The 18,694-nt window shown below is 38.0% G+C and overlaps 1 protein-coding gene across 1 annotated transcript in view; it reads left to right on the top strand.

The window, feature by feature from the left end:
- The window catches only part of LOC122788696 (collectin-46-like), a 952,730-nt gene that overhangs the window by 866,077 nt on the left and 67,959 nt on the right, over window positions 1-18,694 (top strand). Inside the window, exons 4-5 of the mRNA XM_044055592.1 lie at window positions 6,715-6,831; window positions 16,454-16,570. Of these exons, the coding sequence (XP_043911527.1) occupies window positions 6,715-6,831; window positions 16,454-16,570 (234 nt within the window). The remainder of the gene's footprint in view (window positions 1-6,714; window positions 6,832-16,453; window positions 16,571-18,694) is intronic.

The raw sequence follows: 18,694 nt of genomic DNA, 5'->3' as shown, positions 1-18,694 counted from the left end.
TGGTCACGCCCCTGTAACTTCTATAATTATGGAACAAAAAAGGTTTGTAATTGCAGGAGCACATGTAAAGGCAGTAGACATGCTGCAGAGGTTCTTCCTCACTGGGCTCAAGCTGTAGCTGCTGGTGCACAGACTGCAGAATCCATGCTATTGGCATGAAATGGTTAAGAAGGCCCATGCAGCTGCTTTGTCTCAGAGCTGACAAAAGCATCCTAATTCCTAACTACTAAAACTGCTGAATACAAATGCATAGTAGTAAAGCCAGCCTCGTAAATCATATGTCTTAAGTAGGACCATTGTTTTCTCAGCTGAAAAAGGGCTGGAGAGAAATCCTTCATAAACTTAATCTTGTAATTTTACCATTTTTGCTCATTTAAGTTTTCTGCTCTGCCTAATTTACACAACCCCTTGTTTTGAAGGAAGCATGTGCCATGAGCACATGCTTGGGCCTACCTGCATCTTGGTGCCTCTGCTTTACTCCGCACATTTTATTTATTCTGTCTGACAGTTATTGTGGCAGTTTTAAAATATTTTCATCAGAAAAAAGTTTAGTTTCTATTACAGTTTTTGTAACTTTTGATATAATGACTCAATTTTTACCTTTTTAAATGACATTGATTTACCAGGGCTATCCATTTTCTCCTCCACTGTTTCTAATCTCCCTTCCCTTGCTGACATTCTCTGTGACAGCTTTTATTTTTATCAAATGCTGAGACATCCACAGCAAGCTGGGAAAGCTTCTCAAAAAAGTACATTATTCTTTCCTCAGAATTTCCCATTTAAAATGTTAATCTATTCTATAGGCTGGATGTAGTGATTTTATGATTCATATGTCAGTTGACTCAATTGCTTAAATAATAAAATTATGAAATATAACCTGGCTCTGAAAGAGAGACTATGCTAGGATCTTGTCCCAAGATCAGCCATACCCTCCCTATAGCAGAAAATTTGATTAAAGATTGCAGATGGTCATGAAGAACATGGGACCCAAGTTAGATAAAGAGTGCAGATGAAGTTAATTATATTTGCTAGTCACTGGAATTTTCAACATACACTTATGATAGGTTCAATATTCTATAATTTCACCCTTATAAGAATCATAACATCTGTCTTGGCAAAAGCAGTAAAGACTCCCCACTTTTTCCTGGTTCTTTAGTAATGAGGAGTATTATCAGTTTGATTTTCATTTCCCCAAAGTGTGACTTGAACCTTATTGCACTTATATCAGTCCAGTGCCAGGATTATTTTCTAGAGTTCACATTACAAGTAGTTGAAATTATGTCCTACAGGACCCTGTTTAAATTGTACCAGCTCCACAAAACATTAGGAATAAACAAGATAAGGGACATAAGATAGTACCCTGGTTGCCACTGAGACCAAAGCTGTCATTCCAAACTGGTTTTCTAACCGCAATGTTTTACCAGAGACCTAAAAAAATGATGTCTTAAGTTCTAAGTATATACCTGAACAAGGTAAAAAAAGGTATTTTAGGGTACATGAGCTGTGAAAAATTTCAATGTATAAGTACAGTAGTATAAATTTTACAAAATATCATACACAGCAAATTCAGAGATGTGTGAAAGTTTATAACCACACAGAGCAATAATAAGTTTAATAACTAGCCAATTTTTTATTTACACATTTCAAATAAGTATAAAAGGTGGTATAAACTTAAACATAACCAGTAGCTGGAGGAAAAAATAAATAAAAGCAAGTTGTAAGCTCCTATGACTGTAATCATGAAGCAGTGAAGCTCATTGTACTATTAGGCATTAGCCACTCCAGGGTCAACCTATTAATAGTGTTCATAAAAAGCAAACCTAATGTGTGAAAGAATTTCAGTGCCTTTAAGTTGTGCAAAATGTCTTTCAAATTTGACTGATTTCTCCTTCTTTTACTATACTGTAGTCATCAGTTAAAATAGATAAAAAAGATCCATATTTAAAGACAATGGTCCCTTGATGGAAAACTGCAAAACATAAAGCTTTATTGTGGCAAATCTAGGTACTTATAAGTATTTTCATCCAGCGAGGCAGACTTGTTTAAAGTGATACAAAATTATCAATTTATGCACAACAAATATTCAGCAGAAAAAAACTCAGAAAATCAGCTATATGGATGGAGTGCATCATCATGGAACTCATAAACAAAGACATCGGGAACCTACAGACTCTAGACACTACCCAGTCTGGGTTCGTAAAGGGACAGTCATGTCTCCTTAATCTGGTTGACTTTTTCGAAAAGGTCACTGAGGCACTAGATGAAGGGAAGGTGGTCCACACAGCATACCTTGATCTTGACAAGGCCTTCGATACCATTCTCCATTCAGGAATTATAGACAAACTCACTAACCTAAACATAAACCCCTACATAACAAGATGGGTTGCCAACTGGCTCACGGATAGAACCCATTCAGTGAGAATAGGGAACTCTAGATCCAACACCAAACATGGGACTAGTGGAGTACCACAGGGCTCAGTATTGGGACCCCTCCTGTTTGGCATCTATTTCTTGGTGGTACAAGCAAGCACAGAGGGATTATGGCTAACAAAGTTTGCAGATGACTGCAAACTGGGCGCCATAATTGAGACTCCTATGGACATAGACATCCTTCAGAAGGGTTTCACTGATACAGATACATGGTGCCAAAATCACGGCCTCAAGTTAAATGCCAAAAAATGCATTGTCATACCTTTTGGGAAAAAACAAGTACCAATGAATTACAACATAGGTGGCAGCCCACTTATCACAGAGAGTGCGATATGAGACCAAGGGACTCAAGTGGATAGTGACCTCTCCTTCGACAACCACATCGCTAAACTGGTTAGAAAATCCTACTACATGGCCCATCTTATCACAAAGGGGTTTGCATCTAGGAATAAGGAAGTTATTGTCCCCCTCTATTCATCACTCATTACACCCGTAATTTAATACAATGCCTCGTTCGGGATGTACCTTGCAAAACATCTGCAACAACTGGAGAGGCCTCAAAAGTACCTCACAAAGAGGATAATAGGCCTTAAACACATGCCCTATGCCACGAGGCTAAAAAAACTCAAACTATACTCGGTCGCATACCGTCTACTCAGAGGTGATCTCTGCCTAACATACAAGGCTATGGCAAACCCCAAATTGCTGGAAATGCTCCACCTAAGGAAAACCCAATCCACTAGAGCTACACACTCAAGGGACATTAACCTGGCAGCAACAATAAACAGGACTTGTTGGAGGGACAGATTTGTGTCCCAGAGACTCTACTTGCTCTGGAATAAGGTCCCCATATATGTGAGGCAGAGCCCCTCACTAGCGCTCATTAAGAGGTATTTTGATGAGTGGATGGGAAACAGGAAATTCACCCCAGGAATCACGTCTGTGCCCTTGCTTGACAGAGGCACAGGTAACTAAACCTCATGGGAGGCGAAAGCCAAAACATCTAGGCTAGGCTTAATAATGCCCTAGGGCCAATAGCCTAGTACCTATCTATAGACTTATGAACCTAAATGTATAGTGCATTTTAAACTGAGCTCAACGAATCAAGAGATAATTCCCACTTAACATAGCCCTTGCCTATTAAAAGTAACAGTTAAGGGTCACCAGATGTTCTCACCAGCCAACAAGAAAGTGCTCAGTTAATAAAAAGAATTTGAAGTGGTATGTCAATGAGGATGACATGGTAGTAGCAAATGAGGGTGACATGGGAGTGGCAAAATGGGTGTTTCAGGGATGTTTAAGCAGCCCAGTGGACCACCAGTTGGGACTGGAGGAAAGAGTGCTACCAGTGGTCAGTACTATAAGGGAGACCTGCTAAAATAAAGAGATGCCAGTTAATGAGGGGGAACACATTGTTTTAAAACCATGGGATGGTATGGTTTTATAATACTGAGTTGGAATGAAAGGAAAATAGCCACTGTGGAACCAAGGTATCAAAACTTTGTGCATACATTATCTAATGTGGAGGGACATCAACAGCCTGAAACCAAGTAGCCCTCAATATGTAGAGTTTTGGGATAAAATGAGTCAAAATGGGTAAATACGTAATGAGAACTTTGAGCAGTATGAAAAACATGAACACATGGATTTAAGTTCTGGGTGAGATGTGGCTACAAGAATGGCAAAAAGAAAGGTTGTGAGGAGTCTGTGGAAAGAGAAAGCATCTTAGTAAAGTATGTACAATTAAAGAAATAAATGTTTTCAGCCAAAAAGAATATTTGTACTAAAAAGTCAGAACAGTTATTTGGTAGTGAGGATGATTTGTGTTGAGAATGTACAGAGAGTGAATAATGTACATGAAAAGGACACAGAAAATATATGTTCATCTTCTGTTGTCATCTTCTTTGTTGCAACAATTCTTTGTTGCTATGGATTTTTTCACATTTTCCTGGTTTTGTCATTTCTTAACATATCCTGACAGTACTTCCACAGCAATTAGTTTTTGTATACCTTCTATATTCCTTCTTGTTGTCTTTCATAAGACTGAAATCCATTATTATCACTGTTGTCCACCTCACTTTTAACTTTTTGTTCTTCTTTGTTACTATTCTTGTCAGATTCAAGAACCGCTTAGCTCCCAAACTCTATCATGTCATTCCATTTTCATTCCTCTGAGATCTTTGAGCTTGTAATGCATTCTACAGGGTGATTGTACAGAGAATAGCATGTATTTCTAATGAAGGCATTGAATATGTCTATCTGATATTCGTGTACCATCAGCATTTCATAATGTAGTTTGGGTCTATATTATAAGTACAAAACAGCAAAACAGTGAATGCATGTACATCGACATATAAAGGTCGATGTACAAAAAGAGCGAACAACGTAATCAGCGAAAATGAAAACGCCAAATGCATTTGCTTGGCCAGCAGGAGGATCGAGGGGCTGAGGAAATATATCCTTTTCCCCACTGTAGTGCGGTCTTGAAGTTGGTATAGTTAAGTAGGGGGGGTGGTAAATTTTATTTTATTTTGTTAGTTTGAACTTAACTGCATGGTGCTGTTGGATGACAAAATGCGTTCAGCATTTTCATTTTCGCCGATTACGTCGTTCGCTCTTTTGGTATACCAATCTTTATGTGTCGATGTTAATGTATTCCCTGTTTTACTCTTTTGTTTTTATAATATAGAACCCATAGTTTTACCAACAGTTAGCACAACATGTGCATAACCCAACAGAACTATACAGCTGTGAATGAATGCATGTTCCATTGGTTGCAGTATGTAAGGTCTCCACTTTGGACCAGCAGTGACCTAGTCCTGCACCTTCTTCCCAGGATGATGGAGCTGCCTATCACTAGCTCTATCCCTGTCTTCCAGGCAGACCATTCAACATTTGATCCACCCATCAATCTCAAGTTGTTGCTGTATATGCAGACATCCTACCCCTACCATTATCTGGAAGACTAGCTCTCTCTTTCCAAGATGTACTTTTTTGGCTCTGTCTGTGTTGCTGACCCTCAATCTTTTCCCAGTTTGACTCTTACAGAATTAAGGAAGGGTATTTTTCTAAGAAATTAAGCCAGGGTTTGGGTGGAAGATGATCCATCCATAACTGGAGAAGGAGCATGCAATGATAATGATGCCTCTTGCACCTCGTATACATAAACATGCTCATATGTCGATGTAGCGTCTGTTCAGTCACCATGTTACTGGAACTAAGTAGTGTGCATGTGACCATGATACCACCATCCACGTCCAGAGTCTACTTAACACCAACTTCAGGAAGGATAGATGGCATTAGCTGCTCAGTCTCACTCGTCACTGTCCATACCCTCTGTACATGAGGTGATAGTCAGTCTCAGGTCATGGGGGAACGCAGTTAGATGCCCTGCCACTGAGCCAGTGGGCTGGCATAATTTAAGGGCATTTATTATTCCTGCACCAGGACTCTGAAGCACACAGTACCATAAACATTAATGTCCACTGTCTGTCTTACATCTACCAACCGCTATTTCCATATTGATAAGGTGCAGATTACCTGCCTTTATTGAAATCTTCATTTTCTGTCCACATCCTGCTTCCAGTAGATCAGTTCCCATCTCTCTTTTCTAGTTGTAAACTGTTGAAAGATTGATGATGTTCATTGCTGTTTTTTTATCTTTTTTACAAGTTAATTATTTTCTAGAGTATGTGATCATTTCTAATTCATACACCTGTTAGCCTAAATATTCAATATTAGCAGTTGGGGTTGTATAGCAAGCACAGACACTCTTTTTTGTACTTTAGTTAGTAAAGCAATTTACTTGAGAGCATTATTTGGCTCTTATGTTTATCATCCAGTTTTACTCCATTCATTTTACTTGTTTTTTGTGATGATACATCATATGTAACCATTTTCTTCAGAGTTTAGACTGGGAATGTAAGAATCTGGGGAAACATTTCAGCTCTACAGCCACATTACTAACATCATGTCATCCTTTTCTTCCTTTTCACAAGAAACAAAAAATAATATTTGCTTGGGGTACTCATTGGGCAGAGCTGCATGCCTCAGATGTAAAAAGCCCTTACCATGAAAACGCTTTTTTTGCAAATGTGCCATAAGGGAGTATGTCATAGATGTTCCTTATTCCTAGGCCTGTAAGTTTGGGAAAAAAAAACTATTTACTGCTTAAGTTCCAATATTTCTGTGGTAAACAAAACACAACATATGTGGACGTGTTTATTTCTGGGGTACTTTACAGTGTGTAGTTTTTCTGAGTTGATATTCTTTTTTCATACCTAGGTTCATCGGGATCCCAGGGATTAAAGGGAGACCAGGGTCTTCCAGGAAATGCAGGCCCAGCTGGACAAAAGGGATCCACTGGCTCACCAGGTACAAAGGGAGACCAAGGGATAAAAGGTAAGAGGTAATGCCCCTGAATGCTGCAGTCCTACATTCCATCAGAAAGCAGAAGCTCCAGATAAAGATTATCGTGCATTTAGAAAAACTTTATGATTGCCATTAGGTGGCAGGCAGTACTTAGCTTACCAAAGGATTACATAACCACTGTCAGCTGTAACAGAATTTGTGGCAACAGCTATTTCTGGCTGTCAAGTTATAGCTCCAGCTCAGTTACCTTCCTTTGCTACAGCACAACCTCTGTTGTCTGTCATATAATACATGATTCTCATCAAAACAGTCTGCCAACTACACTCTTACACCAGTTAATCAGCAGGATCTGGGTCATAACTGACTGTACTGCTGACTGTACAGTTACACTTACCTGCTTGGTGGTATATTACCTTACTGCACCCCTCTGTCTAATAACTGCAGATGTCACTTTCTGAACACTCACTTGCAAAGTTACACCATCTGAGAGGTGCAGACACGTACTTTATTGCATACTCATTTACTGAACCACAGAATTTGAGAGTTATAGATAACTAAGATATTAAACACTCTAGTATATCACAGAACCTACATATTCTATTGAACAATTATTCACTGCAGCACAGCATCCCAGCACTAGTATGGAGCCTCTGTATTCCAGTATCTGATACGTGCAGGCACATAGTCTGCTAAACACTGACTTACTGTGTTAGAGTGTCTGATATTCTTACACAGCAAGTGAGTGTTTAGCAGACTATGTGCCTGTAAATATCAGCGATAAACAGCTGGATGGTCAGTATATTTTCTAAATGTCATTTGTATGGTAAAGTCTTTTATTTTCTGTGTTCCTGAACACCCAGATACCTGTCTGTATTTTTATTTCTCAAACTCTATTGTTTAATTTCTTTTAGTAAAAAATATATATTATTTGTTTACTCTCAAAAACAAGTGACTGATCATTTATTAATTGATATAAAAGGTGAACAAACTATATGAATTATGACTACTGGCATCTACCTCTGATAAAAAGACTGCTGGGCTAAAGCTAACAAAAGATTTTATGCTATAATTATCTTGTTTTTAACTGTAGGTCGGTAACTAATAACATTGGTCTGCAACACTTTTTTGGCTGTAGGAGTAACTACCATAAAACAGGAAAGAGTTGCAAAACTATAAAGTATTACTAACAGGGATAGAGCTGGCTCAAACAATGCCCTGTGCCAGTTACCTGAGCTCAACCCCCACCCCTTTCATAACAAAAAAAGAAAAAAACAAACCTATAAAACTACAGAATGGTTTTAGGCTTCCTGCACACCATTCCTAGCCCACACACTCCACTCTTTTTTTTTCTTTTAAACTGTAGCAAGCAGTTACTATGCTTTATAACCTGTGCAGCACTCAGGTTTTACTTAAAAAATAAAATATAATAAAAAATTCTACTTTTAAACTGTCACAAACTGCCTACTACAATGTAACAAGCTGTTCCAACAATATAGACCACCTGGAGAGTGCTACAGCTCTAAGATTTGAATGCAAATGCAATACTTGCTTTCAAAAAGTGAGTATGCATTAAAAAACGATTGGGGTCAGCCATTTGCGTCCCCCAACACTTGGTGCCCGGGTCAGTTGTCTCCATTACTCCACCCTAGCTGTTCTACTGATTACTAGCCTGTCCTGTGCATTTTGTGTTCTTGTGTGAATGCAATAATTCTGTCATTTTACAGTAACAGTTAGTGTGCATAAAATAGCACTATAAGGCAATGTGCTCAGAGTGAGGTAGGGAGAGCCTGATAAGCCAGTATTCATAACCCTGCTTTGTGGCTGTTACTGTGATTATAGGGTTGCCACCTTTTCAAATGTAAAGTGGGAAATTTTTTGTAGAAATATGAGGTTTTGCAGGACAAAACATACCCATGGCCAGTGCAAAGGACAAAACTTCACTTTTTTGCCAAAACAAAAGCCTATTTTTGTAGCATTTGAGTTGCTTATGCTATTTCATATAATATTTATGTGATTCAGATACAAAATAACTATTTTATGCAACTATTAAAGAACATATCAGAAATATATTTTGTCTTAAAATCTCAGGACATTTGCCATTTTTAGTTATTTTCGCAGGACTCAACTGCCCAAAGTTGGACTGTCCCTCGCAAAGAAGGACAGGTGGTAACGCTATGTGAATATTATTTGAGTATGACTGGTATAGGCCTTATCTCAAAGTATCAGAGTTTGATTTGCTAGACACTATGAAGGCCAAACATCCAAGATCTATTAATTGCCCTATTTATAATTATGCATACTTGCTTAGCTGTTTATATGCATGTATTTTGTGATTTTTTTTATTTGTTTTGCATACTTATTACAGACAATGCTGTGGAAGACAGGACCATAGCACTACCGTGACAAAATGTTTGCAGAGGTGTGAATGTTGTAAATGGATTTATTTAGCTTGTAAAACAGTCTTCACTAAAGGTGTGTACACGTTTGCAGCCATAGTGTAAATATAAAGAGGTACATATTACAAAGCACTTATTTAAATTTTTCAGTGAAAATAGTTGGCATGCAAAATGAGCTCTAAAGAGTATGTCAAAAATGTCAGTAGCCTAACTCATCAAAATATTTCAAAGCACTGCTGGTCAGAACAAGGAAGAGTTAAGAGCCAGTTTGTGAACAGTTAATGTTCAATCTACTGAACAGAGATAACCTGGCAGGGTTTGCAACTATACAACATGCAGAAATGCAGATGACCTCAAAACACAGATTAAACTGAGGAAGCTTTCAGTCTTTTGCATATTAGACCCCTGTTCCTGTGAAACCTACTTCTCCAGTGACTGATGATGTCTGTGGATTGTTACCAAGCATCCTTAAAGGCAACACTTTGAGCTGGTATTTATTAGTGAAGCTCAGTATTTTTAAATTTTATTCCTAATCTTCATCCGATTTTTGTTTTTACTTTATTTACAATGAAGCTCTTTTTACTGATAATGTATTTGTTGATTGTTTTCACATCTGGTTATTTTGTTGTATATTAATTATTTTTTATATTTTTTCTTATTTTTTTTGTTTAACTGCATTCAATTGTTTTTGCTTTGTACATGGCACTTTGGGAAACTGAAGGTAGAGCTGTAGGTAGCTATACAATATATTGGGGAATATGAGAAAATGAAACAGCTTGAGGTGCAGTATGAAGCCAAAGCCCCAGGCAGGGAAAACAGTAGCAGCATGACAAGGTCATGCCCCATCTATGCAGGATGCATAGGAGCACTGGGACTGAAAACCTAGGTCAGTACTAAATGAATTCCTCCAATGAGAGAGAGTGCCCCACATGTGGGGGATCCACAGGAACCCAGGGATTGCAAACCTAGGTCAGTACTAAATGAATTCCTCCCATGAGAAAGTGGTACCCCACCTATACAGGATGCATAGGAGCACTGGGATTGCAGACCTAGATCAGTACTAAATTCATTCCTCCCATGAGAGAGTGGTGCCTTATATATGCAGGATACATAGGAGCACTAAGAGTGCCAACCTAGGTCAGTACTAAATGAATTCCTCCCATGAGAAAGTGGTGCCCTATTTATGAAGGATGCATAGGAGCACTGGAATTGCAAACCCAGATCAGCACTAAATGAATTCCTCCATATAAATAAATGCATGCTTTTACTATTTTCACAAAGTGTATGTAATCTGAACCAAATAGAACAGAGATGATGGATAATGTTTAAACCCTTCAGGTCACAGGTAAAGAAATGGATGCTATTACTAAGATAAAATGCTTTGAATATATGGATTATTTAAAAGTTCAGTGCTATGTGAATGTTAAACATTGACTCCTTAAGTTTACAGACAAAAGTGTTTGGAAAAATATAAGTGGAACAGAAGGCAGTGTCAGTTAGGTCATTGTAGAACTAAGTACATCCTTTAATAGGTAGGTAAGCAGATGTCAAATTACTACTTCCTGAAAGGCTGGCAGACATTATTATAATAAAACAAGCGTGCAGTACTTTGCCTAAAGATATAAGAATTTAGCTGACAGACAGGGTGTATATCTATGCCAGGGAGAGTGGTAGAAAGGCTGACTGCTATCTAACCAGCAGGCTACAACTGCAAACGAAGGGGATACCTAGCACCATGACAGGTATAAAAGAAACCATCTTGTGAACAGTCTAGGCCATTACATCAGATTCTAGAGGAAGAGTGGGAAGCCAATGGTGCAAGCTGTTACCATGGTCTTAAAGGTTTTTGGCATGGTCTTAAATGTAAAGGTTATTGTTATATCTACAGTGCAAATGCTTACAACAACAAACTAAAGTAAAGTCACATGAGGCAGCAAAAAGGAGATACAGCTGCACTGATAGGTTGCCTGGAGATAATTACTGTTGCAAACAATCACAAGACTCTATAGCCTATGCTAGCTGAAGGAGAAGAAACTATTGCTAACAGTGGCACAGCAACAAATGCAGTTGTAAAAAGAATCATTACTTGCTCAAGAAGTCTACTTCAGCTGGGGCCTAGGAGGGGCATCATTTCAGGTACTAAAGGCCAGAGCTCACTTGAACAAGGAAGAAGAAAAGTGACACTCAGGTATGCATGTTTAATGATGTTCCATCAAATTGTTTAATAGGAAATTATTTTGATGATGAAGTACCTTCTGCAAATTAAATTACATGCAGCAAGGCACTTAAGACAATTATCTGTGAATGGCAGCAGGTGAGATATCTAACTAGTGCCCAGTCAGTGCCCATGCCTCCAGCAGAGGCTGGTAAAGAAAATGCATCATGGGAAGGGCTAGATATCAGCAGCAGGCCTGAGTCTGAGCCACATAAGACAAAATTACTTCTTTTGAAAGGTGCTACTTTAATGGAAATGGAAGATTTAAATCTTTGCAGCAAGTCTAATCCTGAACTACCATTTTCAAAATATGCTAGATTTCGTTTAGAACACAGCAGAATCACAAAGAAGTCGTTGAAACAGATTGAGCTCCTTTATCCTTCCTTACAGAACTTGAGGGAGGCTGCCAACGGGGTTCCCAGTATTCAAAGTCTATGGGAATACATGTGCTGGGACAAGGTTTTAGAAATAGACTCTTGAAAAAGAGTTAGAGGAAGAAATTATACAGTAGTTGATAGTCCCGATGGCCTACTATAGGACACTTCTGGCCATAGCCCATGATATTCCTTTTTCAGGCCATATGTGCATAAAGTACACAAAAAGGATGGTTACACAAAACTTAAATTAACTTGTATTGGAGAAGATGTCACAAAGTGCTTCTAGACTTGAGCAATATCAATAGGTGGGCATGGCAGGGATAACAACAGGCTTCTTTGGCTCCTTTGGTGATCACAGAGGAGCCATTTGAAGAGGTAGCTATGGATGCTGTGGGGCCTATTAGTATCTATAGTACTATTTGTAAGAGGTCTGTCTGATTGAAATATAACATTCTACTAGATTCTCTGGGCAGATTCTTAAAATAGAGAAGTGAAAAATGCTCAGCTAGAAATTTTCATTAAGTCTAAGCTTCCCCAGGAAATATTGACAGATAGGGTACTAATTTTGCCTCAGACCTGCTGTCCTAGTTGTGGAGGTGCTTTCAGGTAAAGTACCTAAAGACTACCCCTTGCCTTTTAGAAACAAGTGGTGTGGTGGAAAGGATTATCTGCACTCTTAAACCATGTTAAGAGTTTGCAAACCAGTTTAAGTGGGAAAGTTGCACACTGACTGCAGTTTAAAATTTTTTATTGACAAATAAAGTACCATGGAATCCTTCATAGGTAAACTGGATTGAAAGACCTGTGCTGAGTGTTCAACTCTCTGTGTTGACTCATCATAGGCCATTTCACCAGGAGTCATGTGAAACAACCATTTCCTGGGAACTTTAGAGCTGGCAGCCAATTTCCATCAGTGCTTGTTTGGCTGTTCTTGGATGCAACTCTTACAAATCTGCTGAAAATCTGAGTTTATCTCTAATTTATTTTGCATTTCTGTTTTGCAAATTCTAGGCAGTATAGACATAAATCAGAAAGTCTTTATCTAGTGGCCTGGGATAATGATAGACATTTGGATAATATTTGTCTAAATGCCATCAGTCTGATTAAAGTGTTTTATTTTGTATTTCTTGCAAATCCACATACCTGTTTGTTTATTTATTTTTATACAGTATCTCTTCATTTATTTAGTAAAGCATTGTATATATTTTCCCCAAAAAAACACGTGACTGACTATTCATTTTTGTAAAGGGTAATTACACTGTCTGAGAGGTGACTGTTGGGATATGCCCCTGAGAAAGATTCTCCTTCTTTTACTCTGCTATAGTCATGAGTTAAAATAAATTAAAAATATCCATATTTAAAGACAATTGTCCCTTGATTGAAAACTGTGAAACATGAATCTTTAGTGTGGCAAATCTAGGAACTTAGCAAGTACTTTCATCCAGTGAGGCAGACTTGTTCAAAGTGATACAAAATTATCAGTTTATGCACAACAAATATTCAGCAGAAAATATCTCAGAAAAATCAGCTATAAAATTTATAGTGTATTTTAAACTGTGCTCAACCAATCAAGATAATTCCTACTTAACATAGCTCTTGTCTCTTAAAAGTAACAGTTAAGGGTCACCAGAGGTTCTCACCAGCCAACAAGAAATTGCCCAGTTAAAAAAAGAATTTGAAGAGGTATGTCAGTGAGGATGACATGGTAGTAGCAAATGAGAGTGACATGGGAGTGGCAAAATGGGTGTTTCAGAGATGTTTAAGCAGCCAAGTGGACCAGCAGCTGGGACTGGAGGAAGGAGTGCTCCCAGTGCTTAGTACTATAAAGGAGACCTGCTAAAAGACTGACTTTTGATAAAGAGGTGCCAGTTTATTGAGGGGAAAGACATTGTCTGCAAAACCATGGGGTGGTATGGTTTTATAATACTGGGTTGGAATGAAAGTGAAATATCTACTGTGGAACCAAGGTATCAAAACTTTATGCATTCATCATCTAATGTATGTGGAGTTTTGGGATAAAATTAGTCAAAATGGGTAAATAAGTAATGAGAACTTTGAGCAGCATGAAAAACATGAGCACATGGATTTAAGTTCTGGGTGAAATATGGCTACAAGAATGGCAAAAAGAAAGGTTGTGAGGAGTCTGTGGAAAGAGAAAGCATCTTATTAAAGTGTGTAAAATTAAAGAAGCAAATGTTTTCATCCAAAGAGAGCTTTTGTATTAAAATAGTCAGAACAATTATTTGGTAGTGAGGATGATTTGTGTTGAGAATGTACAGAGAGTGAATAATGTACATGAAAAGGACACAGAAAATATATATTCATCTTCTGTTGTCATCTTCTTTGTTGCAACAATTCTTTGTTGCTATGGATTTTTTCACAGTTTCCTGGTTTTGTCATTTCTTAACATATCCTGACAGTACTTCCACAGCAATTAGTTTTTGTATACCTTCTATACTCCTTCTCGTTGTCTTTCATAACACTGAAATCCATTATTATCACTGTTGTCCACTTCACTTTTAACTTTTTGTTCTTCTTTGTTGCTATTCTTGTCATACTCAAGAACTGCTTAGCTCCCAAACTCTATCATGTCATTCCATTTTTGTTCCTCTGAGATCTTTGAGCTTGTAATGCATTCTACAGGGTGATTGTATAGAGAATAGCATGTATTTCTAATGAAGGCATTGAATATGTCTATCTGATATTCGTGTACCATCTGCATTTCATAACGTAGTTTGGGTCTATACTATAAGTACAAAACAGCAAAACAGTGAATACATGTACATCAACACATAAAGGTCGATGTACAAAAAGAGCGAACGACGTAATCAGCAAAAATGAAAACGCCAAATGCATTTGCTTGGCCAGAAGGGGGATCGTGCGGCTGAGGAAATATATCCTTTTCCCCATTGTAGTGCGGTCTCGGAGTTGGTATAGTTAAGTAGGGGGGTGGTAAATTTAATTTAATTTTGTTAGTTTGAACTTACCTGCATGGTGCTGTTGGATGACGAAATATGTTCGGCGTTTTCATTTTCGCCGATTACGTCATTCGCTCTTTTTGTATATCAATCTTTATGTGTCGATGTACATGTATTCCCTGTTTTACCATGTGCATAAGCCAACAGAACTTTACAGCTGTGAATCAATGCATGTTCCATTGGTTGCAGTATGTAAGGTATCCACTTTGGATCAGCAGTGACCTAGTCCTTCACCTTCTTCCCAGGATGAAGTTGCTGCCTTTCATAGGCTCCATCCCTGTCTTCCAGGCAGACCATTCAACATTTGATCCACCCATCAATCTCAAATTGTTGCTGTATATGCAGGCATCCTACCCCTACCATTATCTGGAAGACTTGCTCTCTCTTTCAAAGATGTACTTTTTTGGCCCTGTCTGTGTTGCTGACCATCAATCTTTTCCTAGTTTGACTCTTATAGAATTAAGGAAGGGTATTTTTCTAAGAAATTAAGCTAGGGTTTGGGTGGAAGATGATCCATACATAACTGGAGAAGGAGCATGCAATGATAATGATGCCTCTTGCACCTCGTATACATATACATGCCCATGTAGCATCTGTTCCAGTCACCATGTTACTGGAACTATGTAGTGTGCATGTGACTATTATACCACCATCCACGTCCAGAGTCTACTTAACACCAACTTCAGGAAGGATAGATGGCATTAACTGCTCAGTCTCACTCCTCACTGTCCATACCCTCTGTACATGAGGTGATAGTCAGTCTCAGGATATGGGGGAACGCAGTTAGATGCCCTGCCACTGAGCCAGTGGGCTGATGTAATTTAAGGGCATTTATTATTCCTGCACCAGGACTCTGAAGCACACAGTACCATAAACATTAATGTGCACTGTCTGTCTTACATCTACCAACTGCTATTTCCATATTGATAAGGTGCAGATCACCTGCCTTTATTGAAATCTTCATTTTCTGTCCACATCCTGCTTCCAGTAGATCAGTTCCCATCTCCCTTTTCTAGTTGTAAACTGTTGAAAGATTGATGATGTTCATTGCTGTTTTTTTATCTTTTTTACAAGTTAATTATTTTCTAGAGTATGTGATCATTTCTAATTCATACACCTGTTAGCCTAAATATTCAATATTAGCAGTTGGGGTTGTATAGCAAGTACAGACACACTTTTTTTGTACTTTATTTAGTAAAGCAATTTACTTGAGAGCATTATTTGGCTTATGTTTATCATCCTGTTTTACTCCATTCATTTTACTTGTTTTTTGTGATGATACATCATATGTAACCATTTTCTTCAGAGTTTAAACTCAGAATGTAAGAAACTGGGAAACATTTCAGCTCTACTGCCACATTACTAATTTCATGTTATCCTTTTCTTCCTTTTCACAAGAAACAAAAAATAATATTTGCTTGGGGTACTCATTGGGCAGAGCTGCATGCCTCAGATGTAAAAAGCCCTTCCCATGAAAACACTTTTTTTGCAAATGTGCCATAAGGGAGTATGTCATAGATGTTCCTTATTCCTAGGCCTGTAAGTTTGGGAAATAAAAAAACTATTTACTGCTTAAGTTCCAATATTTCTGTGGTAAACAAAACACAACATATGTGGACGTGTTTATTTCTGGGGTACTTTACAGTGTGTAGTTTTTCTGAGTTGATATTCTTTTTTCATATCTAGGTTCATCGGGATCCCAGGGATTAAAGGGAGACCAGGGTCTTCCAGGAAATGCAGGCCCAGCTGGACAAAAGGGATCCACTGGCTCACCAGGTACAAAGGGAGACCAAGGGATAAAAGGTAAGAGGTAATGCCCCTGAATGCTGCAGTCCTACATTCCATCAGAAAGCAGAAGCTCCAGATAAAGATTATCGTGCATTTAGAAAAACTTTATGATTGCCATTAGGTGGCAGGCAGTACTTAGCTTACCAATGGATTACATAACCACTGTCAGCTATAACATTATTTGTGGCAACAGCTATTTCTGGCTGTCAAGTTATAGCTTCAGCTCAGTTACCTCCCTTTGCTACAGCACAACCTCTGTTGTCTGTCATATAATACATAATTCTCATCAAAACAGTCTGCCAACTACACTCTTAAACCAGTTAATCATCAGAATCTGGGTCATAACTGACTGTACTGCTGACTGTACAGTTACACTTACCTGCCTCTGGTATATTACCTTACTGCACCTCTCTGTTTAATAACTGCAGATGTCACTTTCTGAACACTCACTTGCAAAGCTAAACCATCTGAGAGGCGCAGATATGTATTTTATTGCATACTTAATTACTGAACCACAGAATTTGAGAGTTATCGATAACTAACATATTAAACACTCTAGTGTATCACAGAACCTACATATTCTATTGAACAATTATTCACTGCAGCACAGCATCCCAGCACTAGTGTGGAGCCTTTGTATTCCAGTATCTGATACTTGCAGGCACATAGTCTGCTAAACACTGACTTACTGTGTCACAGTGTCTGATATTCTTACACAGCAAGTGAGTGTTTAGCAGACTATGTGCCTGTAAATATCAGAGATAAACAGCTGGATGGTCAGTATTTTTTCTAAATGTCATTTGTATGGTAAAGTCTTTTATTTTCTGTGTACCTGAACACCCAGATACCTGTCTGTATTTTTATTTCTCAAACTCTATTGTTTAATTTCTTTTCGTAAAAAATATATATTATTTGTTCACTCTCAAAAACAAGTGACTGATCATTTATTAATTGATATAAAAGGTGAACAAACTATATGAATTATGACTACTGGCATCTACCTCTGATAAAAAGACTGCTGGGCTAAAGCTAACAAAAGATTTTATGCTATAATTATCTTGTTTTTAACTGTAGGTCGGTAACTAATAACATTGGTCTGCAACACTGTTTTGGCTGTAGGAGTAACTACCGTAAAACAGGAAAGAGTTGCAAAACTATAAAGTATTACTAACAGGGATAGAGCTGGTTCAAACAATGCCCTGTGCCAGTTACCTGAGCTCAACCCCCACCCCTTTCATAACAAAAAAAAAAAAAACAGACCTATAAAACTACAGAATGGTTTTAGGCTTCTTGCACACCATTCCCAGCCCACACACTCCACTCTTTTTTTTCTTTTAAACTGTAGCAAGCAGTTACTATGAATATAACCTGTGCAGCACTCAGGTTTTACTTAAAAAAATAAAATATAATAAAAAATTCTACTTTTAAACTGTCACAAACTGCCTACTACAATGTAACAAGCTGTTGCAACAATATAGACCACCTGGAGATTTGAACGCAAATGTAATACTTGCTTTTAAAAGTGAGAATGCATTAAAAAACGATTGGGGTCAGCCATTCACATCCCCCAACACTTAGTGACCGGGTCATTTGTCTCCTTTACCCCACCCTAGCTATTCTACTGATTACTAGCCTGTCCTGTGCATTTTGTGTTCTTGTGTGAATGCAATAATTCTGTCATTTTACAGTAACAGTTAGTGTGCATAAAATAGCACTATAAGGCAATGTGCTCAGAGTGAGGTAGGGAGAGCCTGATAAGCCAGTATTCATAACCCTGCTTTGTGGCTGTTACTGTGATATTATTTGAGTATGACTGGTACAGGCCTTATCTCAAAGTATTAGAGTATGATTTGCTAGACACTATGAAGGCCAAACATCCAAGATCTATTAATTGCCCTATTTATAATTATGCATACTTGCTTAGCTGTTTATATGCATGTATTTTGTGATTTTTTTTTATTTGTTTTGCATACTTATTACAGAAAATGCTGTGGAAGACAGGACCATATCACTACCGTGACAAAATGTTTGCAGAGGTGTGAATGTTGTAAATGGATTTATTTAGCTTGTAAAACAGTCTTCACTAAAGGTGTGTACACGTTTGCAGCCATAGTGTAAATATAAAGAGGTACATATTAT

This window comes from Protopterus annectens, chromosome 14.part0 (genome assembly GCF_019279795.1).
Source record: "Protopterus annectens isolate FY-2018-M chromosome 14.part0, PAN1.0, whole genome shotgun sequence".
Lineage (NCBI taxonomy): Eukaryota > Metazoa > Chordata > Ceratodontiformes > Protopteridae > Protopterus > Protopterus annectens.
This window is presented reverse-complemented; position numbering and strand designations above follow the sequence as displayed.